The sequence below is a fragment of the Pagrus pagrus genome, assembly GCF_965226575.1.
Source record: "Pagrus pagrus genome assembly, chromosome: 8".
NCBI classification, from domain to species: domain Eukaryota; kingdom Metazoa; phylum Chordata; class Actinopteri; order Spariformes; family Sparidae; genus Pagrus; species Pagrus pagrus.
This window is the reverse complement of record NC_140192.1, coordinates 18,299,299-18,327,166: the sequence shown is the minus strand read 5'-3', so window position 1 is coordinate 18,327,166 and position 27,868 is coordinate 18,299,299. Positions and strand designations below refer to the sequence as shown.

At 42.2% G+C, this 27,868-nt stretch overlaps 1 protein-coding gene across 3 annotated transcripts in view; it reads left to right on the top strand.

Annotated features, from left to right (window-relative positions):
• The window catches only part of ttc16 (tetratricopeptide repeat domain 16), a 52,695-nt gene extending 27,038 nt beyond the window's left edge, over positions 1–25,657 (top strand). For all 3 annotated transcript variants that reach the window (XM_084360415.1, XM_084360414.1, XM_084360413.1), the window contains 18 exons: positions 6,655–6,760; positions 10,171–10,313; positions 11,639–11,710; positions 12,021–12,123; positions 12,964–13,109; positions 13,870–13,993; positions 14,198–14,278; positions 14,412–14,587; positions 15,053–15,356; positions 17,652–18,015; positions 19,457–19,554; positions 19,812–19,938; positions 20,028–20,241; positions 20,876–21,031; positions 21,779–21,949; positions 22,149–22,325; positions 23,170–23,314; positions 24,167–25,657. In XM_084360415.1, the coding sequence (XP_084216541.1) occupies positions 6,655–6,760; positions 10,171–10,313; positions 11,639–11,710; positions 12,021–12,123; positions 12,964–13,109; positions 13,870–13,993; positions 14,198–14,278; positions 14,412–14,587; positions 15,053–15,356; positions 17,652–18,015; positions 19,457–19,554; positions 19,812–19,938; positions 20,028–20,241; positions 20,876–21,031; positions 21,779–21,949; positions 22,149–22,325; positions 23,170–23,314; positions 24,167–24,294 (2,835 nt within the window). In that variant the 3' untranslated portion in view covers positions 24,295–25,657. The remainder of the gene's footprint in view (positions 1–6,654; positions 6,761–10,170; positions 10,314–11,638; positions 11,711–12,020; positions 12,124–12,963; positions 13,110–13,869; positions 13,994–14,197; positions 14,279–14,411; positions 14,588–15,052; positions 15,357–17,651; positions 18,016–19,456; positions 19,555–19,811; positions 19,939–20,027; positions 20,242–20,875; positions 21,032–21,778; positions 21,950–22,148; positions 22,326–23,169; positions 23,315–24,166) is intronic.
• Positions 25,658–27,868: the final 2,211 nt, after the last annotated feature.

Sequence of the window (27,868 nt, the reverse complement as noted above, 5' to 3'; positions counted from 1 at the left end):
GAGCAATCTACCCTGGCTTCTGTTTGCCCAAGGGCAAACTCAACTCTGCTTCTTCTCAGCCTGCCCTGCTTACTTGTCCACTGAGTCTTGGCTTCTCTGTCCCTCTTATCTTGTCGATTTATGCATAATCATTACTTCCCATACCTTCGTCTGTCTGTCCCTCTGTTCGCTTAGTCTTTCTAGTATACAAGAGGCCAAGGAGAGCCCTGATCCATTTTCCACTTTGCATGTGTACTTGATAGGGGACCGCTGCTGAGTAAAATGAAGAGAGTTGGCTGATGGAGCTAAAAGGCAGAAGAGATGAGTCTGCCCGCTGACAAGCAGACATCCACAACCACACCACACTCCTTCTCCAAGTGTGACCGATATGGCAGGCAGCAACATAATCACCAATATGTCATACCACTTTTCAATGTCACAAATATTTAAAACGTTAAAACTATGTAGTGGTTTTCAAACATATCTAATCAGCAAAATTGTCTCAACCATCTAACCATCAATCTCTCAAATGAAACTATGCTTTTAACTGTTGCGTCTTTACATAACCACAATGAGACAGCAGTCGCCTGGGTTTAAGGCTGCCATTTTGTCTTTCCTCCTGTGAACTGCCTAATTTGTTTTCAGTAGTTATCTGTTTGTGGCTTGCATGTGGAGCTAACCTGTGCCTCTCCAATTTTGAAACACTGGGGCAAGGCTCAGCAGGTAGAGGGTGTTGTCCACTGATCAAGGACTACCTCTGTCCACATGTCAGAGTGTCCTAGGGAAAGACACTGAATCCCAAATTTCTCCAGACGGGTAGACCAGCACCTGCAATGTAGCTTGCTGCCATATGTGGTTGAGTGAGTGTGTGAATGGGTGAATTAGAGGTGAATTGTAAAGCTCACTCTACCTGGTTTTATGTAAACCAGAACTCTCTCACAGGGATGAGAGTCGTGCAGTGTGTTCTCGTTGGTGGTTACAGTGCGCACTAGTTTTCTGAAGAGATAAGGTGTGGATGGAGTATTTTTACGAGGATGTAATGATGCCTTACTGTGGCGCTGCAACTAATGATTTTTTAGTTATCAGTTAATCTCTTTATCATTTTATGGATAACATAAAAGTTAAAACAAGTTTTGAAAAAAGAAGCTCTCACAAGCAGCCGGAGTCCAGGTTGAGGTTTTCAAATTGCCTGTTTTGTCCGATCACTTTTCCAAAAGTGAAAGACATTTGAGATACAATCATTGATTCAGCAGACATTTTGCGTTTTTGCTGGAAAAATGAATGAAACAATGAATCTGTCATCAAAGTTGATAAATTCACTGTAAGAAATAAGCACTACCTTATTCTAAACCTGTGAGAAACATTTTAATTTAAATTCAATGATATTCACTCTACAGATGGCCAAGCATGCCTGGCTGATACCCAGTTTTGGATAATAATGTCCAGTATTGGTCTGATATATCGGTCTGACTGCTCAGCTCCAGTCCAGCCTCCCAGGGGACAGACTACTGCTGTCTGTCTGCGGAGGCTGCCAGCACTAGAAAAACAAGACGGCGAGGCGAGGGGCCCTAGGGGGCCGTCAGGGTGGGGACGGCAAAGGGGTGAGGGAGAGGGAGACAGTGAGGATGAGGGGACTGTGTTTACTTTTGTCCTCTGTGCCTGCCCGGCCCGACTGGCTGGGAAATGACAGCCAGTGGGGAGGAGGAAGGAGGAAGACCCTGTCTGGACGAGCAAGAGGCAACAGGCTGATTCTGGTGTGTGTGTGGGTGTGTGTGGGTGTGTGTGTGTGTGTTTGAGAGAGAGAGACCTAAAGAAAGCATGAGATAAAAAGGGGCAGAAGTTTTGGTTGTGTTTTGCTTTGGGTGCATGAGCTTCACCATGTGGGAGCCCTTCTGTCTTTGTGAGACCAAACTGTGTTTGGTTAGGATGTTAGGTGAAGTCAGGATGCTTCAACCAACTGAAGACGCTCTGGAAGAGTAAGAACATTGTAGTAAATTGGGGAAAGTTTGGCAAAGTGAAGAAAATAAAGAAATAAAGTGAGGACATTTTGGCAAAGTGAAGACATTGTAATAAATTGAATGCACTTTGGCAAATGAGGACATCGTGGCAAAATGAGAAAGTAAACTTTGTTGGAAGTGAGGAAGTTTCAGCCAAGTAAGGACATGTTGGCAAAATGAAGACATTTCTGCAAAATTAGGCCGTTTTAGTAAAGTGGGGACATTACAGCAAAGTGAAGATATTGTACCATTATAAGGGCATTTCGGCAAAGTCAGGACATGTTGGTGATTAAAGCAAAATTAGGACAATAAGCCGAAGAAACAGGGTTTAGGCAAATTGAGGAAAATGGCAAAATAAGAATGTTCTTTGGCAAAATGGGGACACTGGTGAAGTGAGGACATTGCTGCAACTTGAGGACCTTTAGACAAAGTGAGGACATTGTGTAAAAAACGATGATGTTTCAGCCAAGTGACAGAATAAGGTGGGTAATCAAATAGAGGACATCAAAGACCTTTTGTCCAGTCCACGCAGTCGAGGGGCGATTTGAGGGCAACTGCTCAGTTGTGGGTTGAGGTTTGGTCGCAGGTAAGGCACCTGTGACGACCCTGGTTAGGGTTATGAGATAGGGAAAGCATCAGATTGTGTCAATGGTGGCCCGCTCAAGTATAGTCATACAAGTGTAAGCAGCAGAGACAGACGTCTCTGTGTTAACAGTATGGCAAGTGTATGGCTGTGTGTGTTTTTGAGTCTGTACATTCATGCAAGGGCATTTGCATACCTGTATGTGCACATGGCTCCAGCTTAAGCATGAGTGTGCACAGTGGGCAACGTGTATGTGAGTGTGTGTGCTCAGTCACGCCACTGGCTGAGTGTATACACATGTGCAGCTGTGTCTGACTGAGTGTCCCTCTCCTGTGTGTGTGTGTGTGTGTGTGTGTGTGTGTGTGTGTGTGTGTGTGTGTGCGTGCGTGTGTGTGTGTGTTTGGCAGCTGGCCGGGCTCCAGCTGTGTCTGGTTGGATAATGAAGTCCAGGTGCTGCTGCGCCTGCTTTAAGACACCTGTCACCAATATTTAGTGCCAGAGAAAGCCAGACTGCAAACAGGGCGAGACGAGCTGTTTGCTTATTTTAACAAGGCTGCCTAACTAGACCTGAGGACACGGGATGTACTATGAACCCTTTCCTAGAAGCTCTGTCTGTGTGTGCATGTATAGGTATGTGCGTAAGTATATGTGAGCATATGTGCAGCATGGAGCCTCCAGAAATCATTCAGCCCTCACGGCTTTTGCTGATTCAGACATTGCGACTAAGAGTGTTTCCCTGAAGTTTTGACTGAAAAAGGTTGAATATTAAAAGGATTTGTGTTTTCTAATTTCATCAAATGTGCAGGAATTTCCATTTCAGAATATATTTGCTTTGTCATTTATCATTTGTTGAGAAATAAACGCAATAGACCATTTTCACACACCGCGCATTTTCCTCTGATGGGAAGCTCCAATGCTGGGATAATGTAATGCTGCTGTTTTCTAGGTAGCAAGTCACATAAACGTAGAGAATCTGACAAACATTTTCATTTTACCACTTCCTGATCAATCAGGAACTGAAAAGATGATGGATAGTGAAAATCTGGGGGACATCGGCCATATTTCAAGGTAAAAAAAACATATTTGATAACCCGTTGCTAATGTTAGCATTCAGCCACTTCCTAGCTAGCATTACCGTTTAGTTACACTCGTTTAACGCGTTTTACTTCCAGGCTGAAATTAATGTGTCCAAGATGTTTGTTGATACTAAAGAATAATGCTAACGTTATATGTTGTCAACAGAAGCTAATGTGTTATCAAATATGTTGTTTTACCTTGAAGTCATTCCTGCCTGATGTCATTCTGGATTTTCAATATCCATTGAGCTGTGAAATTACGACATTTTTTGTCAGATTCCCTCCGTTTATTGGACTTGTAACGTGGAACACAGTAGTGCAATATTTGAGCTTCCCACCTTGAGCTTGATGTCAGAGGAAAATGGCCGCCCTGTGAAGATGGTCTGTTTCACGATTTTTAAGTTTAGGCAGGAAGATTACGTTAGTATTGGAATGCACATATGTATGTTTTTTATTCAATACAATATGTACGCATTTGTTACATCAAACAAGTATTACCTATATATATATATATATATATATATACATACATATATATATATATATATATATATATATATATATATACATACATATATATATATATATATATATATATATATATATAGGGTTTCTCTAAAAAAAATCCCGTTGCAACTCATCTTGAGATCAGTTTAGTTTATAGATGATGGCCTAAATTTGAGATATTCCGTGACCTTAAAATATTTATCCTGGTGAAACGGCACATCTTTTTTTTCTGATGGTAAATAGTTAATATAGTGTAATATAGTTTTGTGCGATAAAGTTAGCCAGCTAACAGTGATAATAAACTGTATTTTCACACACTGATCACACAAAATGACAGAAGATAATGTATTATGCTGCAGGAATGATTTGTTAAATTTCTATAAAATGGCTGGTTTTGTTCAATAGGAGCGAATACTAGCGTCTGTTAAGGAGCAAGATACAAACTCTTCAGAGCCGCCAGTCTGCAGACTGCTGCTTCAGAAGTTTTATACTCCAGGATTTGGGTTCAGTATTCCTTTCAATCAAAGGCTTCATTGAGTCATTAAACTCATATATACAACTACCCTCCACAGGAAAAGGAGGGTTCTTGAAGTAGCCTCCTTTTCCTATGTGTCTGTGCCTGTTCATGCTAGCCTTTACATACAGACATCTACATTTCCTTATAGTCTGACAGGCCAAACAAAGGCCTACCTGTGTAAAGTTCTAGGAAACTTACCTTCGTCCTTCCAGCATATTGGGGCTTGTTTAACTTTTACGCGGGCCCCTCCGCTGTCCAACTCCCGTCTCCAACACCTGTGGCCTCTCAACAGCCTGTCTGTGTCACCCTCCACATGCCAGTGCCAGCCTGCCACTGACTGCCAGCACATTCAAATACCTGCAGCTGGCACGCTGGATTTGACTTGAGCGCGCATTGTCTGAGAAAATGCCCTTTTGCACTTGTCGGTGCTGTTGTTTAGCCGGCGTTTCTCTGACGTGCTTGGAAACGTGACAGAGCGTACTGGTTTACATTTGAAGCAGACCTACTTCATGCTGTAATCCGGAACATATTTAAGCTACCAGCTTTATTTGCACTTACAAGACACAACTCTAATTCGATTAAGGCAAAAATGTGAGTCAGGCAGGCGCTTTATAAACACTTACTTACATTGTTTAGGTAAGTGCATTTAGGACGCTGTAAGACAGGAAGAATCTCTGTACAGAGATTCAGTATGAGGGGTTGGAGTAAACAGCTCGAGGCATCGAACAGTCAAACAAACAAACAACATAAAACAAATTGGAGCGCTTCAGAGGTGTTGGTAGTGTGTTTTTGAACTGGCTAACTGTTTTTTCCCCCGTTTCCAGTCTTCATGCTAAGCTACATAACCATGTCCGTACTCAAGCCCCATACTTAATGCACAGTACATGACATGAGAGTGATCTCGTGTTCTCATCTAAAATAAATCAAGTATAATTATTTCTAGTTGTTGATGAAGTTCAGGGTTATTTTTTTTCATGTATTTTTGTTGTCACGTTAAATGTGAATCATGAGGATTGCTATTTTCAAACCATATAAAAGCTTCAGTACAAATACCTTCATCAAGCTGCCAAAATGTGAGTTTAGGTTGTAAAATAAGTGAGATACAGCAACTTTGCTGTCTGCTCCTCATTAAGTGTTGGCTGTGTGTCCACTTTCTGCTATTTGAAATTGTCTATGTTACTACTGCTATGTGCTCTTGAGCGTTGGATCTTGGACCAGCACTGACGTGATTTACTGTTAAACACCCTCCTCTCTGTGCAAAGGTAGAAGGCAGCAGCCGCACTTCAGGTATCCCCCTTAAACTACCACAGATGTTCTGGAAGGCGAGGGATTTCACAGCAGAGTCAGAAAGGAAATATTAGGACCACAAATGTGTTCTCGTGGTGTAAAGCAATCCAACTTCAGGCCCTTCTGTGGGTTGGAAAACTGAGAGGCCTCAATTTGGAGGGGGAGAAGACATGAAAAAACACCCACACGTCTCTGCAATATGCTTTAATCCACAATTCGCATAAGTGCCTGGACGTGGCTTTTTGATGCCACGAGAACTCATTAGCGGTCATGATATTTCCCTTCATGCTCTTCAGCCTTTGTCAAAGAGTCCTCGCTGGGTGCTTCCATCTAGAAACAGAGACAGCTTTCTGGCCCAGTTTCCCTCGATTTATTATAAGGTTGGCTGCTGTGTGTTTGGTGAAAACTGTCACGCATTGAGTGTTTAGTACTAGAGACTGCTGATTTGTTGCAGTTGCAGTTTTCCCAACATTTATAAACTAAACTACTACACATCCAGATTCAAATGCAATCTGTAGAAATCTGAGTGATACTACTTTTTGCTAAGACAGCAGAGTTGTTTTGCTTATATTTCAGGCCAGGATTTATATTACAGTATTCTTTTTATAACTGTATACTTGATAACTGTATAATGTAGATAATCTTCACATTATTTATTTGTTACAGATATTAAACCCGTCTTTTTTTTATCTCTCTCTGATGAACCAGGATGAGGGTGTGGTCATGGGAACAGTGTGGGGAGACTGGCGTGGTCCTGCTGGGTTTCCTGACGCTGGCTGTGTCCGTTGGGAACCTGTCCTCCAGGGGGCTGCAGGTACACGTCACACATCAAAATGTTATGGAAAAACACTGCTGTCTGTGAGTTTTTAGTTGTCCAACAAACATTCAGCATGAATTGTGACGACACCTGAATCAATCTCCAATAAAAACGGTCTTCTCTTATTCCCCAAAGTCCAGTTGATCCATTTCAGTGAAATATTTAGTCCAAAACACAGTGTTTCACGCTTTAACCGCAACAAAATAGCAACAAACTCAAATGTGTACCTTTTTATAGGCATTTTTTATGTCAAAAGACCAGATTCAATCCAAAATGCCACTATCCCTCCAAACCAGAGATCCTGAGATGGCAGGCGTTTGACTGACACCTCATTTGACCAGTAAAAGCTTCTATGCCAACCCAAGAACCTACAACAGCCAATGAGTGATCACATAAAAGTATTTTCCCATTGCTATTTCTGAAGAGCCAAAGCATGATATGGGATTTTGTTCGTGTTCTGCCTATGAGTAAAACAACACAAAATAAGCCATAAAAAAGTCAGTTAAGTCATGTCTCTCTGTTGTTCTCCACTCTGCTACGACTTTGGCACAACGTGATGACGTATGTACAAGAGGTTACCGTGCTCAGGCCCGGTTGCGGCCAAAGCAGTGTGAGTGCAGGCCAGCGGGGGACTTGGGAGGAGGCACAATCGTGCTTCAACACAGGAAAGAGCAACTGAGCCAAGTGTGAGTGCACCCTTAGTCTGAAGCAGCACCACAGCACTGAGCAGCTGGATCTGCAGCCTCAGCAAACCAGCAGGAAAAGTCCATTTTCAGCAGCTGGAACAACCCGTCCACGTCCATACAGGGGAAGAGTGCGAGCGATGTCTGTCCCACGATGGCGACAGCTAGGCTAACACAGCTAGCTCCCTTTGAAGTGGAATAAATGCAGCAACCAGTCCCACACTCACTCACTCGATCGTGTGATCAACGGACAGTTCACAATCCAGCAGGAAAGAAAAGAAAAAAGATAAACACGGCACAACTCTCACACGTGTCTGTCCCTTGGCTCTTGCTCTACACCACCGTCCTCCTGCAGCGCACTTTCTTCTTCCTCTTCACAGACAGGTGAAACAGAAATACAACTCTTTAGGGTCATTCTTTCTCAAACATAACAGTAATTACATAACAAACCATGAAATGTCTTTTTAAAGGCACATATTTAAATTATTTATGCAGTTTAAATTCCTATTTAATTCAAATGTACCTCCTTAACATGAACTTAACCATGACAACTGAATATTATTCAGGCATAACCACACCTTTCAAAAGAGAGAAAAATGTATTTCTATTATATATTATCTATATTTATCAGGTTATTACATTAATGAAAGAAACTCTGTGACATACTCAGTCAACTACATCTGGACTGTTAACTGGACTGATTAGGAGTGAATCATTCAGATGATGCTTGTCGAAGGTAGGAGTGGTGATTTACAATGTACTCGTAGTGTGTGACGTAATACCGTTATGCACTTCTCGTGGGAGATACCCACTCACCAAAGTTATGTACTGCAAGAACAGTTATTTGGGGCATTTAGTAGAAATGAAAATGATTTTGTATCTCTTATTTTAAGGTAAAATATTAAGATAAAACTGATTCTGGGGGGGAATTCAGCCGCTGCCCAGCAGATAAAGTATATGAAGCTAAAAAGACACATGTCAATAACAGACACAGTAATGTCTTCATGGTAAATTCATTCAAACAGACAATTTCAGGACTAAAATTGGCATTTTTTTTTAATGAAACTGCCCTCAGGAAACAAAAATGAATGAATAAAAAATGGTAAAGATCCAAAGTATAACTGAATTAAAACTAAAAAAGAAGCAACATGCAAAGTGCAAATACCAACTTTAAAAAGTTTTCTGAAGTTGCTGTCAAACTGATCCGTCAGTCTCTCTCTGTACCCATCTATCTCTCCCTGTCTCTCTCTCACTTACGCTCTCTGTCTGGTATTTCCAGTGTCTCTCGCCCTCTCTCACAGCTGCTCTATCTCACACCTTTACAAGGAGCTCGGTGCACATTCCAGCGGTCACTCTGATGAATCTGTCTGAATGAAGGGACGCAGCCATCGGCCCGAGTTAATGCTGCTCCTGCACATCAGGAATGTGTGAAATGCTGACCGTCTTCGCACGGTGGAGCGCAAAACACTCTGATGCTCATTTGCTGTCATCCTATGTGGTTCTGACGCACTCGGTTCTGACAGCCAAATCGTTTGCACAGCAGTTATACGCAGTGGAAAAAAACAGTACTACTTAAACTATTGCAGTTACTGCAACTGCAGATACAGTCGCTATTATCACTTGTCCATGACTATTAACCTGCGACTGCAGCTGCAACTACTGTAGAGTGGCATTCAGTAGAGTGCATAACTCTGCCAAGGCCAAACAGTCCCTTTTAATTCAATCAAGCCTAATCCAATATCAATTAAAACATATTTAGGATATTTTTTTATTTGGATGTGCATCAAATTTTACTCACTTACAGGTACCAGCCACCTTATTATGGCAGATTTTTTTTAAAACATGTACTATTCGCTGAGAAATTCACAAAAATGTCGAAAAACATGTCCCAATGTTAAAGAAAGTGATCAGAAAATTCCTGGATCCGTCCTTTTATCCAAAACCACACCAAAAGATTTTGGTGTCTGTTCTGTGTCTGTGGCCGAGACCCATCCTCCAGCCAAGATTTGTTGAAATCCATTCACTAGTTTTTGCATAATGCTGGTTATAAACCAACCAACCAACGAATGGACAGACACGGGCAAAAACAGAATCCGGCGAAAGGTAATTACCACTACTGTATTTGTGCCCCTCCCATTAATCCTATGACAAATACTAACTGCTGCTGTCTCTGATGCCACTGCTACGTTAACTTGTGTAACCACTTGGGCAGATGTCCCAAATATGGTTGAGTTTAGGAACGTATGGCCCAGATGTGGCTCTAAGTGACTCAATACGAAGTAAAAAGTCTCAGTGGAGAAATAGAGGTTTAAAGAAATATCAACCACAGGCAACAAATCAAATGTAATCTGCTTTGAGGGAAACAAGCCTGGTCATAGAAAGCCTAAGCTGTGGCCCATGTAAAACCTGACCTCAGACCTCATGGTGGCGCAGCGACATTCTGATGGATTCATCACAGAGTCGCTGGTGGTTGTGGGACAAATGGACTCAAACAAAATCTTCTTTAATGACCTCCTTCTCACAAAATCACAATTGAGAGTGCACAACTATGGAGAAAGATAAGAGTATAATAGTAACAGTCATCTGATTCGATTCCATACGTAAGAAGTTTGGTGCGTCACAAACCACTGCTTGTCCATCACGTCTTAATACTGATAAATATGACTAATGCTGCTACTACACGTGCCAATTGAACCACAAATGTCTGTGTGTGTCTGTTCTCAGGAGGACGGCGTGGCGTCCAACAGTCTCGAGGAGGAGCTGGAGGGGACCACGTACTGGTGGGGGGAGTGGGCCAAGTGGACAGCCTGCACTCGTACCTGTGGAGGGGGAGTGATGTCACAGGAGAGACACTGCCTGAAGCAGAGGTCAGTCTGTCTGCGTGCACACACGCACACACACACACACAAGCACAGATTTGTACTACTATACATTTTAGGATCTACATCAGAGCATATAACAGAATAGAAGGTCTGAGTTCAGCCGTCCAGCGTACACACTTTGTATCACATTAGTTCTTCATTGTAAAGTTTAAGACACAATTGTATAAGTGGAGTTTGACTTATTTACATTTAATTAACACTAAACTCAATTTTCTGTTACTGGGGCGTTAGAAACCCGGAGAGGAAACACTGAAAATTTGGAACAAAAATCAAATAGTGCAAAAAATGTTTCTTAGCTTAGGTGAGGAGGAAAAATTGTGACAAGAAGAGAGTAAGACTAAGTGCAACAGAAACAGATTCTGTGAATAAATCTTGAGGTTCATGAAGCATGCAACTTTAAAGTCCACTTCAGTTTCTGCTGAAGAGATAAAAACATCAGATCTGTGTGGAGCAATGAGTTGACCTACATCAGTATCTCCTGAACCATGAGTTGACACTGAGGTAAGTTTTGATGGGACCTCACAAACGCTAAACGAAGCACACCAATAAAAATGTGAGCATGTTCAGTCACACTCGCAAAAGGTAAAAAAATGAATAAAATAAATATATATTTCTATGACACATGATCCAGTCTGAATTGATTTGCAGTTTGGCTCCAATCCTGAATTTGGTTAAAACTTTGGAAAGTCCCAAACGACATGATAGATTATTCTTAAAGGAATCGTTTGACATTATGAGAAATAAGATCTCGCACAGGTTTTCTCATCTACTGTAACTCTTAGTAAGAAAATAAACAAGTGTATTTCTCAAACGTTCTAATGATTTCTTTGGTCTCATCATTCAAACTCTAACCATAAAACCATGTCTTAACCCTAACAGATGACAGGTGAGGTTTGTAGGGACTAGCTTGTTGTCCTCGCGACTGATACATTAAACACAAAAACAACAACAAAAAATCCAAAAAGCAAGCAACTAAACTATCAAAACAGGCACAAAGATCCACAATAAAACCAAAGAGAAATCAAAAACCAAAAGAAGAACAAACCAGAAGCTCGGGGAACACGACGAACACGGGAGACAAGGGACTGGCGTCGGGCATCACAACAGACGAACCAACAAAGGATGAGGGAACAGCACAGGCTTAAATACAAACCTGTGCTGGCAGTCAAAGAATAGTAATAATAATAGATTAATTTAGTAGGTTAATATTTGCTCCACCTGATACCTTATTATGTTTCATCATGATTCATATCTCATCTTTTTATATTTTTAATTTGTTGTCCAAATGTTTGTTTTCTGTCCAAAGAAAGAAAGCTGCTGCTGGGAAGGACAACATGACCTGTACAGGAACTGCTAAGAAATATCATCTCTGCAACACTAAAGTGAGTCACAGACTTCCAGTTCATTTCTCATTATTTTATTTCACATCTTTATTAAAACAAACACAGTCCCTCTGACTGGCTGACAGTAGAGGACTGTGGCGGTGGCAGGCAGCCTCCAGGCGTGACTGTATGTAGCTGTTTGAAAGTGAAGCCGGGCGCGGCTCAGAGCGATCGAGCATTCTCACAAGACCATCCCTGCACTAATAAACGCTTAAAAAGAATTTATTTGTACAACATACTCTAAAACCGAGTCTTAACAAGTGTGAAACAGAGCTCTTTTAATGATCCGTGCTGTTTCTCTGCGCTGCAGGAATGTCCTGCCACTGGGAGGAGCTTCAGAGAGGAGCAGTGCTGGTCCTTCAACTCGCAGCTTTACAATGGGAGGAACTACCATTGGAAACCTTTGTATCCCGGTAATGACGCCCATAAAACGCCTTAGCAACTTCTCATTGCCCCGTTAAACAGACCAGAGGTGACTGAGGTCTTGGCTGTGTGAGCTGCTGAGCTTCAAAACTGTAAAACTTAAAACAGTAGCATCCTTTTTTTGACTTCATGAAGGAAACGCTGTCGTTTGATGTGCTTTAAAGGTGCAATATGTAAGAATTGGCCACCTGTCGAATTCATACTCAAAGCATATAGGGGGCAGCATAGCACCAGAAAAGCAGCTAACTGTCTCTGACTGTAGCTGCTGTTATCTAGTTAGCATTAGCACGGGACGAGCTGGTACTAGCTGGTTAGCATGCTAACTTATCCGCAACTCAATAAAGAGATGTCATGACGACAAAACTCATTTCTTCACCTTCTGTTGATGATTTTAGTTTTTTAATCTTCAAATCTTTCCAGATGTAACCTCCTGTAAGTGTTTTTAATGTGTTCATTTGTATTAATCTAATTTATTAATTTATTTTTTACATTAAAAGCAACAATCAAAGGAAATGGTCACAGTGCTTAACCCTTTCTCATTCAGCACATATGTTTGGTCTTACAGCACATTTACTGTTTCATGCAGCAGCAGGCAGCTGTTTTCAACAAACAAGCTCAGATAAACCCGCTGTACAATACCTGCTCAGCACCAAATGACAAAAACAGGTAGCAGCTGTTGGACATTTACCACAACAACTAAACAAGGTTATAATCAGGCTGTTGCTCTACCAAATAATGATGATTAGGAATATGTTGGAAGAAGCAGAAACTGTCTTATTTCCGGTGTTATTGGTTATGAGACAGCGACCGTTGACCTGTTTCCTCTCCAGACGACTACGTTCACATCTCCAGTAACCCCTGCGACCTGCACTGCACCACCACTGACGGCCAGAGGCAGCTGATGGTGACAGCGCGAGACGGCACTTCCTGCAAGTACAGCAGTTACCGCGGTGTCTGCGTGGACGGTAAGTGTGAGGTGAGTCCAGCATCCTTCTTTACTTTCACTCCACTATCAGTTTTTTAGCAGCACTGACAGCACCAAGTTTGTATGAACGACAAAACCCCTCAGTGAGGAAGCTGCTGCAGTAGCATCTCAACTCTCTTAAAAACAGTAAAAGTGTTTGAGGTGTAAAGTTAAAAAATAAATCATGAAAATGACTTAGTGTTGAGCATTTTCAACCAGAAATACAAATGTAGCTGCCACAGGGCGATCAGATTTCCAAATTTGAATGCACTAAACAGTGTAAATGGACACTGCTGTTTTCTGACTCTTGTGAAAATGAGTGTTTTGTTTTATGGACACATAATTCTTCTGTCGTCGTGCTCCATCAACACTATTTTTACATAACATATTAGTCATTTTATCCTTTTAAGATTTTGTTGTTGTTCATTTTTACGTTCGTAGGCAGCAGAGAATGCAGTTACCGCTACACCAGGAACTCCTTCATTAACTGTTGCTTTTCACATTAAGGTTGATGATTGAATTGAGGATTGGACTAAAACCCAATAAAAAAATGAATGTGGATGGTAAACATGACTTTGAATAAGTGCATCATATCAAAAGATAATTCATTAACACTTAACTCTTTTATGGATCACCCACCAGAAGAATCTGAGGTTACAATAGAAAATATTTATTGGCTTCTGCATCATTACCGTATTACTCATGATTTCATTTACTGAAGATTTTGCTAAATGTTATCATTTCCTCTTCCACTTCCTGCTTTGCTGCTCAGCCAATCGGATGTGACGGAGTACTGTTTTCCTCCAACACCTTGGATAAGTGTGGGGTCTGTCAGGGGGACGGCAGCAGCTGCAGCAGAGTCACCGGGAACTTCCGCCGCGGGGCCATGACTCTGGGTGAGCCTCTGAGTTCAGCTGTCTAATTGTGTCTTATTTCTACATATGAATTTATGTGATATTAACACCAAAACTTGAGGAATTGAAATGATTGAAGCTGTGAGGATTGATCAGAACAATATTATTAGTTAAATAAACAACATAAAATGGCTTTAAAAAAAAGCATGAGGTGACACTGACTACCTTTTACTTCCTGTCATCAAGGTTACTCGTTTATCACTCAAATCCCGGAAGGATCATGGGACATCCAGATCATTGAGAGGAAGAAGTCGGCCGATGTTCTAGGTGGGTATTCCCTCTTTTCCTGATCCAAAAGACAAGTGTCAAACTATTAACTCTCTTTCAAATGTTTAATGGAAACCTTAACTTGCAGGACTTTGCCTCGTGTGTTTTGTTTCCAATCTATCTCGTTCTCCAGCTGTGACCGACCAGGCGGGAAACTTCTTCTTTAATGGCGCCTACAAAGTGGACACTCCCCAGAACTTCCACGCAGCAGGAACCGTTTTCAAGTACCGCCGGCCCATGGATGTGTACGAGACCGGGATCGAGTACATTGTCGCCAAAGGTCCCATCGACCAGGCCATTAATATTCTGGTACAACTCTTTCTCAATCCGCCTCTCTCATTTGAACTCCTCCTCCAGACTCACCTGTAACTGTTTTATATAGCGTGTGGATGGTACTGTATATAATCATACATGCAATGGCCAAAGAAACTCACTGCAACATCACAGGTTTGATTCCAAGGTCACTGAGGTGACGTTCATTGTGGTTCCTGCCAACAAGATGCCAATGTGTGACTAAAGCAGGGAAGCTGTAGCAGCTTAGTCTTCGTAAAACATCTGTGATGTACCAAATGTGTGCATTGTCTCCTTTTTAAGAGGGTCTGCCAAATGTCTGCGATGTTAATGCAGTGTATTTGTAGTAGTGAGTGTGTTTCGTACATACGTAACAGAGCTGTGAAATCAGTTTTGAGTTGATTAGCTCCCGGTTATGTCTGTGTGTTCTAAATCCTGTATAAAGTAACCTGACCTTAACCTGACTCTCCTCTCGTCACTCAGGTGTGGAACCAGAACGGTCGTACACCGTATATCACCTACGAATACACCGTCCTCCGAGACTCCCTGCCACCCGTCCCACCTCCTCCTGTCTACACCGGTTCAGACACCTCAGCCGGAGAGGTGTCCGTGGAGGTGGGGGGTCAGCTGGCCCCTAACAGCAGCGTTTATGACCAGGCAGGCCCTGAGGGCCAGTTGCAGCCAGGAGGTGCAGAGGGGCAGAAGGGCCAAGAGACCAATGAGGTGTATGAGGAGTCAGCGGCCATCGACTGCGACCAGGATGGAGCAGCTGTCCCAAAATTTTCAGGTAGGGACTGTTTGTGACACCTTAGATCTGAGCAGCAACTAACAATTATTTTCATCGATTAATCATTCGATGGCACTTCCTACAGCCCACTTTGATGTCTTCTAATTTCTTGTTTTGTCTGACCTGCAGTCCAAAAACAAAAGGTATTCAATTTACAGAGATATCAAACAGCTTTCAAGAAGCTGTAATGAGACAATCATTGGGATTTTGTTTGGAAAAATGTCTGAAACTATTAATTGGATATCAGACTTCCTGCCAATGGACTAACTGATTGATTTGCTAGTCTTTTTAGGACTAGATGGTTCTATTATGAAAAGTCCCTATTGGAGATGTTTCTACTTCAAACCCAAGCTAAAAGATGTGATGCAATGCTCGGTTCAAACATTCTGCAATCACTCAGGTTTATGAAGTGTTGAGATAGACCCCAACGATGGTCAGTGGTCAAGATAAAGCTGAAGATATTCGTCTTTGCTCATAATCACTTTTGAACTATTTTCCGGGTCAAAGCCGCATTTTATTAGACCAAAGGAATCTACAACTGTTTAGAGGACTTACAGTAGAGTGTGGCGAGGATGACATATTTTCTGGCTTTTAGATTATTGCTTTGTGACAAAGAAGAGCTTTGTGACAAACAAGAGTTTATAAAACGTATAAAAAGCTAATGTTTGGCTATGAAGGAACTACACTGCGGGCGTGTGACTTTAATGTCACCACCACCTAGTCTCCTGCTACACTGTACTTTACACACTTCACTATAAATTGAAGTTGGAAGGTTTGAGTTACAATAGCCTACAAGTAAATTCTGCCTGTAAAAGTAGACTAGTGAGTAGACGAGTTTCTGTGTTTGCTGTGATGACGTTTAATGTCCATGACAACCTCTGTAGTCTCATTTAGACACTTTTTATTACATGTAAAAGCTTCAAAATTCAAAAGCAGGGTCTTTAGTGATTTATTTCATGTTGTACTGTAGCACAGAGTGTGAAGATTCTCTTAACCACAGACCTTATCTCAGGCGTCTAACAGAAAACCTATTCAAAAGCCCACTGACTTTGACACAAATGTCATTGCTTTTGTTTTTAACACAACCAGATACTTGGTAACACCAGAACACTAATATAATACTAATACAGTGAAGATTGGTGCCAATAAACAGCAGGAAAGTGGAGCATTTTGTCTGAGAGAAAACATTTTTCCATTCTTCATCCATAGTGGCTTTTTCTGCTCTCGCCAAGTGATGACATTTATAGGCTCGTGGTAACAGGGAGACAGCAGGAATGTTCGTATTAAAAAAAGGAGAGTGGAGATTTAACGTTGATATTGATAATGTCTTAGATAACAGTCCTCGTCAGATTCCTTTTTTCTTACACAAACCCATGGCATGAAGTTTGTTTTTTAAGACTGGCCAAGTTGTGTTCAGATTTTTACATGTTTGATTACCTTAAAAATGTTCTTATTACTTAGTAACTGACATATGTGTATGCCAATACCAGTATATCTGATTTAGGATGATATCACCCATGCTGACATATGCCTCGGCTCTAAGGGAAAGAAAAAGAGAGATATAGACTGTGTGAGGAAGGAAAAAAAGCTGAAAGGAAGAGAAAGCAAGATAGAGAATAAATCAGAAGGTGGTTCAGTGGCCCATTGGCAGATGAGACAAAATAGGTCAGATTTTACAGCTGATCCTCTATCTAGCTCTCTTTATCTGTGTGTCTGTGAGATGGCCCTTTGGAGCTCTGCATTATTCATGGCGCAGACACATAAAGAGGATCAGCGGCAGATGAAAAATTCAGAGTTTCGTGGTGTTTTCTCCCTTTGAAAAATGGCTGCATCACAAACATGAGCGGTAATGGCCTTCCTGCGGGCTCTCGGCTCGCTCAGCTGACTGTTGAGTCCATTACACCACCGCTTTGGTTGGTGAGATGAGATGGAGAGGTGGTTGAGAGGCTCAACATACTCTTTCTGCACAGGCTGACGTCATACAATGGACCCCATACTGAGCGCTGACTGAAACAGAAGTGCTACATTTTGTTTCCTTCCATACACTGAATTGCCAGCTTAGCTACACGCAGCCTGTGTCTAAATCTTATCTTTGTGATGCTTATATTCCTCAGTTTTTTTTTTAACAAGAATTTTGCTTGTGTTCATCCTCACAGAAAACGTTTTCCAATATGAGCTAAAAATGAAATTAGTTAAGTGCAAAAATGACCTAAAGCTCCATCACAGATTGTGCTTGAATAAAATAAATAAATTGCTCTCCAAGAACAGCAACATTTTCCCACTTTGATCCATCAGAAGGAAACAGCAGCCACCCAGGCAGCACTGCCATCCCTGCCCCTGCTGGTGGGCCCCTGGACACGGGGCCAGACTCCCCGAACCTCATCTGGAGGGTCCTGCTGGACGGCCGAATTGTCCCAGATGAGCTGCTTATCAACATCTCGACCAATCAGCTGCTGACAGAGGGAGACGGTTTGTTTTCATCAGAGTTGGGACCAGCAGAGGTGGACCTGAGCACCCTGGAGCAAGACGGGTCGTTTGGTCTCAACGACACGCTGGAATTCACACTGGGTCGCAAACGCAACGACAGCGGAGATGGTTCCAACCAGAACAAAACAGTTCAGGGTGGAGGGAGGACGACCGGCCGCACCAACAGAACCAGGTAAACTTACACAGACAGGTAAGACGAGTCAAATGAATTTTAAGATGATGTACAGCAGAGGTCCACTCTGCTTCAGCCAGGTTTGGCTGTTTCTCCTCAGGCTGGATCGAGTCCTGCCTGAATGTGTTCAGGTTCGGGTCACAGTGGGCCCGAATGTTCAGACAGTGTCAAGCCCCAGGTCTGTTGCTGGCTCAGGTAAATACACTGCAGGCTGGATGAGAAGCAGGCTGTGTGGCTTGGACACTCATTTTCATTTTCCCTCTAAAGACGTCCCCAGAGGAATCAGCAGGTGGACAGACAGGCAGACAGACAGGTTGTAAAGCCGTCAGACAGTAGATATACATGCGTAAAGCAGTTAGGCGCAGTTACGCAGTCAGTTACGCAGTTAGACGGGTAAATAAAGATGCAGAAAGTAGGACTGACAGGCAATAAAGCAGTTTGTCAGGTGAATAGACAGACAGGTGGACCGACATGCAATAACTCAGGTAGACAGGCAGATGGAAAGGTAGTAAAGCAGTAAGACAGGCAGACTTACAGGCAGTTAGCATTTAGACAGGTTAAGTGACAAGCAGTAGGGTAGTGAGACAGACAGGCAGTAAGGCAGACAGGTAGATATATGGGGTGCAAGGCAGGCAGACAGGTAGATATACAGGCAGTAAGGCAGTTAGACAGGTAGACCTGGCAGGTTTTGCATTCATCATATTTATAATTCATGTTGGCTTCCCAGCTCTGTGTCCAAACATGGCTTCACCAGTTCTGTAGCCAGCAGCTATAAAACACATGATGACACGCCCTTTCCTCTGAGAGACAGAGAGAGGAGAGGAAACGAGCGGAGCAGAGGAGCACAGAGGGGAGGGGGGGTATAGCCACACTTAGAAACAAATAATTCAAGGTATTTGCGAGAAAAGTGAAAAATATGATGCAAAGGGGGGAAAGTGTGCGGTCAGACTGGAGTCACCTCTGGGGAGAAAATAATGTGCAGGAATCAGTCTGGCTTACATGGAGGGATGCCGGCGAGGTATAACTCAAAGTGCCTGTGATTTTCAAATAAACGTCTGGCCGAGGCGGAGGGAACGACCGGTGTTATGACAAGAATGTGCACATGACTTTTATGTGATGTGATGAAAAAACAAAGTGAGTCTGCCAGGATGCAGGCTGTGAATCAGCTGTCACACTGTGGTCGTCTGAGGCCTGGGAGACAGTCTGTGTGTGTGTGTGTGTGTGTGTAACGGTCTATACAACAGGGTATCCTTAAATGTCCTTTGAAGAATACTTTACAGAAAATGCATCTGTAGAAAACGTAGTAGTCTGTGAGGGTTTCGCTCACAACACTGAGTTCATGTTGTTGGTTTAAAAGGTATCAAAGCTTCTACAGACACTTTTCACACCACTCCTGCAGTATCATTTTTCCTTTCCTTGTATGTTTTGTGTGTGGTAACAGGGTAAATCAAAGGAAGCAGAACCTGAAGCTGAGTCCTGCTGACATGTACCGCTGGAAACTGTCCTCTCAGGAGCCCTGCAGCATGACCTGCTCTATAGGTACATGCAAACACGTTTCATTTCTTTGACAGCCACCTGTCATAGTGGTAAACACAGTTAGCTTGCAAATGATTGCATTCTGTTTTTATTTACATTTTTCAAAACTCTTCTGGAATTGGCGTCGTAAAGACTTGTGTGCTGTAACAATCTAACTGTGTGCTTCATTTCTTCAAGCACATCTTTAATTTTTTCTTTCATTCATAAAAACCACCTCTCTTATGTTTCAAAGTTTGCCTTGTTTGTTGCTCACTCCCCAGGAGTGTCAAAGTCCTTTGTCACATGCATTCGTTATGACGGCGTCGAGGTGCACGACATGTACTGCGATGCTCTGACCCGACCGGAGCCAGTCCACGACTTCTGTATTGGGAGAGAATGTCAGCCCAGGTACGATCCGCTGGAAAAACATTTCATGGAAGCCGAAATTACTCAAGCTGCTTAACATTACATTGTGCAACGCATGTCTTGTCTTTCAGATGGGAGGCGAGCAGCTGGAGCGAGTGCTCCAGAACCTGCGGGGAGGGTTTCCAGTTTCGACAAGTTCGCTGTTGGAAGATGCTCTCGCCGGGCCTGGACAGCTCGGTCTACAGTGACCTCTGCACCATGGCTGACCTGGAGAGACCTGTGGAGAGACGGCCCTGCAAGAGCCCCGCCTGTGGCCCACAGTGGGAGGTGGCCGAGTGGAGCGAGGTATGAGACGTCTGTAAAGATTTACCCTGCTGAGAATAAAACACAGAAAACGTTTAAAACATAAGGAGCAAGTCTGCAAGGAGAGGAGGCGTGTGTTTCTCACAGTCCTCGTAGCTTTGTCTGCTCACAGTTGATAAAGTTTTGTGACTGAACCGTCAGTTTTTTTGTTTTTCACACTTTTCTCTTTGTTCTTTGTGTTAATTGTTGTTGACAAACCACCATCATTAAGAGCGCATTTTCTTGCAGTACAGACATCTCTGTCTTGCTCTTGTCAATCTCAGGTTTAGCAGCTGTCTGCTGCAGTCTTGTGGTCTGATTGTGGTCACTGATTGATTCTCCAGTGACACTCACCAGACACCAAAAAACCTTGATGTGATTTGAGCCAGCGGGTTTTGAAAAACACAGAGAAATGAGTAAAAATGTAAATCTCACCGATCATTCCTCCTCTTTGGAGAATAACAGTATTTAAACAGCAATACATTCAAATAAATCAGCTGCTCTCAGTGCATTTTTAAAGTAGTATTTTTGATACACTTTCCTGTATATTTCCTTGTTACATTCTTTATAGATAAACATCTGGAGTCACTTGTGTTGTTAGTCGTTAAACGTTCGTCATGATTCTCTCCCTCTCCAGTGTCCTGCTAAATGTGGCCGTAAAGCCCAGGTGACCCGTGATGTCCGCTGCTCCGATGAGACCAGACTGTGTGACGTGATGACCAAACCACCAAACATCAAAAACTGCACCGGTCCACCCTGCGAACGCCACTGGACCGTGTCTGAGTGGGGCCCTGTGAGTGTCTTTACTCTCCATAAACATGGCACTGCATGTCAGTATACATGAGCGACGGTAACATAGACGGTATGTGTATATGTGTGTTTTGTGTTTTATCACCATCCCTGCTCTGAGTCAAAAACATCTAGCTGTTACAGAACAACACCTTGCCTGTCCCAGCTGTTTCTACTTCAGTGAGAAACTGTTCTCAGTACCACAGTGTGAATTTATGGTTGACATTGTGTTGTACAGACAAATGTAGTTCTTAACGGTCCAAAGTCAAAGCCTGGAAAGTCGCAGGTCTAATTTACAACTATGGAGTCCAACCAGACACAAATATGCACGAATGGGAAATTTTCTTCGCACAAAGAAAAGTATTATTCCCGGCTAACCAACTGTGAGCACATGTACCCTTTGCATGTTTAATGTACTCGGCTTTACTATTTATTTCATCAAGAGGTGTTTGCGATAACATGACCTTCTCATTTAAATGATTAAGCTACCAGCGTCCTCAAAGATGGACAGCATTGAGTGTTGTTACTCCACTGAGGAACATGCATTTGCGTGACATGACATGATGCCATTTCATTTGATGTGATGTTTTCCCTTTTATTTAATATGATGTGAGGCGACCTGATCTGACTTCATGTGACAAACACATTTGACTCTGAGCTTCGTGACTTGGCTGAAGCGGCGGTAATGACAACAGGAACGCCCCCTCTTGATTATGAATCATTCAGTTTGAACTTCTTTTTTTTTTTGCAGTGCTCGGGGTCGTGCGGCCAGGGCAAGATGGTGCGTCATGTGTACTGTAAGGCTCCGGAGGGTCGCGTGGTTCCTGAGAACCAGTGTTCTGCAGAGGACAAGCCGCTGGCCATCCACCCCTGTGGGGAGAGAGACTGTGCGCCACACTGGCTGAGCCAAGACTGGGAGATGGTGAGGCTTTGTCACAGTACTGAAATTAAGATTTAACTGTTTATCTGTCTACAATAAAAGCAGACACGTCAGCAGGAGAACACTTTGCTGGTAACTGCCTTGTGAAGAAACCTTGAAATGCAGAAAGGCTCTTCAGTTGTCTTGAAGATGTAAACAAAGTCAGAGCTGAATACAGGGAACTTTCTGTTTTCGTCTGTAGTGTAACACGACCTGTGGTCGAGGCGTGAAGCGAAGGACCGTCCTGTGTGTCGGCATCAGTGGAGGAAAGTTCCAGATCTTTGATGAAGAGGCGTGCGGAGGCAGTGAGAAGCCTGAAGAGGAAAACACCTGCTTTGAGAGGCCGTGCTTCAAATGGTACACCACCCCCTGGTCTGAGGTGAGGTCGATGCAAAACACGCACCTTCACACGTGATATGGAGAGTGGCTCTTGTGTATTTCCATATAGAACTGGGTGAAGACATGCTGCTCCTTAGGGATGGAGTCATTTGGCTCAATATGTTAAAGGAAAGCTCCACCTAAAGTCTTTTGAGTGTCAAATACTCACAACCTTTAGTCTTGACAGGTGTTTTTGTCAAAGTTTTTATCTTGCTCCTTAATGGGGACTTGGATCCGCAGCAATTACAATAATGAGATTCAGAAAAACAGGAAAAAGTACAAAAACATCCACAGAAACCTTTTTAAACTTAATAAATTTTTCATTACTAAGTAGCAAAGAAAAAATTAAACTTTTCAAATCTTTTTCGTATAAAATGTTTTAGAAATGTTTACAAACAGCTTTTAAGAGTTTATATTAATAATATGTCCAAAGAAGAGGAAGAAGTGTGTTCAATGATAACAAAGAGTCACCAGAAAACTTAAATAATATATATTTTGTACCATGTTCAGGACCAGTCACACCACTTCTACACCATTAAAGTTTGTCTGCATAGAAAGGTTGTGACATTATTAGAAGATAATATTGGTCAATGTTTTTGGTCACTAATACTCAATTTTTACTAGTGCGAATAGTGAAAATCCTGACTGGCTTCTGGTCAGCTTCTTGTTCAAGTAAAATAAAAATCACTAGTTTACATCGCATGATATGAATACTTATTCCTTCTCTCTTCTAAGTTTGCGTTCGTACATCTTTGTTATGTTTATCCAATCTGAACGTAGAACAGACAAATTAAAGCTCATCTATAGTGTTTAACGACTGTGTTTCTGCTCCTGTGTTTCGTCAGTGCACAAAGACGTGCGGTGTGGGTGTGAGGATGAGGGACGTCAAGTGTTACCAGGGTAGGGAGCTGGTCCGAGGCTGCGACCCCCTCACCAAACCGGTGGCCAAACAGACCTGCACCCTGCAGGCCTGCCCCACTGAGCCGCCAGGTAACACCTCAGGAACAGGAACACACGCATACTGTACACTGGTGGATTTTGTTCCATAATGCTTTTGTTTATATTAGAAAACAGCATCGACAGATTATTGGAGCCACCAATGAAAATCAGTCACTGTGAACTGTCAGTTTGTCTCAGTCCAAGTGCAGTCAAAAGAGATTTGGTTGGCCAGCAACCTGCCCAGGAAGTAGATCCATATGCAGTTAGCTACAGTTGTTCATCCATGAAGCTAATTCATGTTCAATTTCAACAGGAGCCAAAGATTTATGTCAAACTGATGTTTATGTCTATGCCTACAGTTGTGGTGGCGAGTGCAAAGCTAGCATGAATCATAGTCAGAATGGCCACAAATACGAGACTAACACTGTGTCTACGCAGGATGTGTTCAGGCACAGTATTGAGTGTAGGTTACCTGTGTTTTGACAGCACTCAGAGCACACAACACATAATCACTATAGTAATGTGTGTAAAAAAATAAGAATAAAATAGACTTGAAGCGCTTCTGGTTGTGTTGACCCACATCTTGTGGAATACATGAGAACAACTAGCAGACAGATCTGTATCTGTTCCCTCAGACGTGCTTGAGACGGACAACTAAAAAACATGGCTGTAACGCCTCCTGTGTAGACACACCGTAAGATGCAGGTTAAAAAGTAGTGTAGTTTCCCTTTAAGATTGAGATCTTTGGCTTCTTTTGCTAAATGATGAAGGCTTTTGTTTTAAAAAGAACAAAGTAAGCAATCAGAAACAGTATTGTTTTGGCTATCTTCACCTAGCTTGGGTTAAGATTTAACCGATTTAAATTGCTAACATGAGCTCCACCATCTGTGAACTGTGTCACAGATGAGAGCTGCCAGGATCGTCCCTCCACCAACTGCCTGCTGGCGCTGAAGGTCAACCTGTGCAGCCACTGGTACTACAGCAAGGCCTGCTGCCACTCCTGCCGCGCCATACGACCTCCAATCTCCTAGTTCAGGACAGCACTGCCCCGCTCCACCCGGCTCTAACTCCAGCACGAGGAAAGAAATGGGTACGTTTACGTGCACATGGTACGACAATCACTATGAAACAGTGAGAGGAAGCTGAAGGTTGGAGGCTCTTACCTGTTTTTAAGGAACTGACTTTGTGAGTTGGATAGTTTAAATGAAATAGGGTCAGTCAGTCCTGTTTATGCAACATTAACTGCAATATTTACACGTAAAACAAAAACACTTTTGTCATTTATTTATTCCTTTTCTTATTTCTTTTCCATTTTCTCTTTCCAAACGTTCCGAATATAATGTGTTTCTGGAATAAATAGAGAATCAGGCAAAAAGCTGTTTTTGTTTTGAGCAAAACTTTTCTAACACTCAGTTTAGATGTTTGAGATTTGATTAGTTTCTTCTTGAGTGGAGAGAATTTCTAACATATTAAACATTACAGTGTGTTTGGGTCTTTAGTAAAACATGAAAAAACCTGCAGCAGCCTTTCGTCTCAAGACCTCAGAAACATCTGAAAACAGATTCAGGAACCAAACTGTACATTTAGTTGAGAAAATGACTTTTTTTTCCTAAAAACTTCACATTTTGAGCCCCACAGCTGCCCCTCCTATCACTCCTCCAACCATCACAAAGTATAACATGATCATAATCACAATTGTCATTATGATTTAACTGTGTCTCACCCACAAAACCAGTTGTTATCAGCTGTCATTGATCATTCATCTTCCTCTAACAACATATGGAGTTGGAGACAAAGTGGAGTCAACCCTCAAACGGTCTTACAGAGCCCCACCATCAGTTAACAGTGTTCTCTTGTTGTGTTCATCGCTGCAATGACAAGATGTATTAAATTATTTCTCAACAGAATATACTGCATGACTAGAATATTTAATACAGATACTGTTTATGAAATATTATTTAATTATGTTTCAGTCTGGTGTCTGGCATGTAAAAAGTTCCTATTTCCATTTCACCCCCTGCTACTTGGCGCTACGCCAGTTCGCCTGGAGGATATGGAAGCATATTTATTAGTCATAGCACATTTTCATTTATCGTGACGCTCCTGATGCCAGCCGATGGTTATTCATCGGGTCAACTGATGCCAGCTCTGGTCTGTGTGTGTGGCAGGGGAGGAGAGAGTTCATACAGACACAGAGAGAAACATTCCTGACACTTGAAGTATGGTTGAAATGTATTCAGACGTGTACATGTATGTCTCATTTTTAACTATTGCGTACTGTGTTTTTATATAACTGATACCTCTTTGTACAAAACAAAGTATTGTGTACTGTTGATAATAAACTGAAGTCCTAATGGTACTGACTTGTATTTCAATTAAATAACAGTAAATGAACGTATTTGCCCCTGTCATTTTTATATAAAGTCATAGATTTATTCAGAGAAAAGAAAAACATAAACTGTATCACGTACCCCCATACATGCTTTCCCAAAGGCACATTAACAGCAGGGAGACTGAGGGAGAGGATTTGATAGCTTTATTTAACCTTTGTTTAAGCAGGATGCTCTCGACATGTAAATCTCCTTGAAAAGTGAAAACAGATTATGATACACAAACCAACTGAGACACTAAAGAATGAAGTGTAAATGAGGAGAAGGAAGACAAAACCACGAAAAAACACAAATGAAACAGAAAAACAGGCACAAAAGGCATATAAATCATAACATTAAATCATTATTTTTTTTGGGGGGGGGGTGCACTTTACACTAATATTTCATAGCAAACAGTAAAGAGATGACAGGCCTGGGTGTGGCGCCCTGATGCCCAGGCCACCAGCGCTCCCTTAAAGGGTCACTCCTCCAATTCAACACAATTTAAGTGTGTTTACAGGTCTTGGGGAGTAGAAGTAGAAGTGAAAGGTCGTATAAACCCTGTTGTGGTTCCACAGGAAGTCGCATGCAATCTGAGTAATTGGCTCCAGTGATGTCACTCAGTGGCTAATTGTATTGTGGGTAATGTAGGAACCAGGTTTTGAATAGGAAGAATAAAAATGTTGAATAAAACAGGTGATATCTCTGCTTTTGTTGTCTCAGTTTTGATCATCTGTTTATAAACTGTCCACAATGAGTCCGACAGTGTGACAGGAGTGCAATGCTACCCAAGTGGACTGCTTTACAGAACCACCGGGGGCAATTTACCAGATTACATGCAGCTTCCTCTGTGGTCACAGCAGGCCTTATACCACTTTTTTCACACATGCAGGAGTACTCGCGTGAAAATAGGCTGGTACTGTCAGGTACTCAGTACCACTAAAAGGTTGAGTGCCAGAATGAAAAAAGGGCTGCGTGCACCTTCAAAACCAGTCACGACCGCATTTCCAACAAGAAAACACATCTGCTTACGTTATATCAACTCAAACAACATGTACTTTCCTTATACATTGATTCTAAATTGCTTCTCCCCCTCCATGTTGTGTTTTTAATCCGTGCTGGAGGGAACCCTGCTGCTTTTCTATACCTAGTTGTAGTTACGCTAGCTTGGGTCAACACTGCCGCAGCTGACTGTCTGATATCAAATGCTGTGGGGTTGTTTTCCTGCAAAAATCTCCTTACTGAAGTTTGACGTAGAAGTACTGGCAAGAACTTAAAACTACTTTCAACCCTGTTAGTACTCCCAAGACCTGTAAACACATTAAAGGGGCACTGTGTAGTTTTGGAGAAGTAATTCAAATTCATAATAATATTTACAATATTAATGATGTAATAATACAAACTCAGAGGAAAATAAGGTCCCCAGAACACTGTTTGAAGCTAGAAAGGTGGCAGGGTCCGCCAGATATAAACAAAGTAAAACAGTATGAAATTGTGTTGTGTCATTCAGTCATGAAATTTTTTATAACGGTACTTCAGGCTCCTGTTGAAAGTCGAGGCTGCGATGATGAAAATGTCAAGATAATTGTTGCGGTGCATCCCAGCTATGAATCCATTAAAACGCTGTAATGACTGTAATCTGTGCATCCTTCTCCAGTGACCTCCACTCTCTTCCCCCAGGCTCCCTCTCATGCAAACAAGTTGACTTTTAATTTAATGAGGGTTGAAACTGATAAAAGAAAATTAAAAAAACAACCAAACAGAAAAAAATCTGTCCTGAATGAACTCCCTCTCTGCTGCTCTTTATTTAATGCCCCCCAGAAGGTAGAACACAGATACCAAAGAGATTTGCATCATTTTATTAACACTGTAAATGAAGTCACTTTCACACACAGAGCAGCGACAGTAGACTCAGGTTTGCAGCTGACGCCCCCTGCTGGCCAGTGTGACAGCATCAAACCTCTCGTCCTGTGAACCGCAGGATAACAGAAACACATGAACTACTGAAGCAGAGAGGAAACAAATGCAGCTATTTCAGTCTACTCACTGAATAACAAAGTGGTTCTGCACTCATTCTTCTTGAGGAAGTTTAAAAGTGTAGATCCTGCAGCTCAATCCCCCAAAACGCCCTGAATGGATTCATGTCGGAGGCTTTACTTATCAGTGGGGTGGATATTTATATGTCAGAGACCTATTTGCCCTGAGTCCCAGGATGTGTTTCCTCTGTGGCTACATG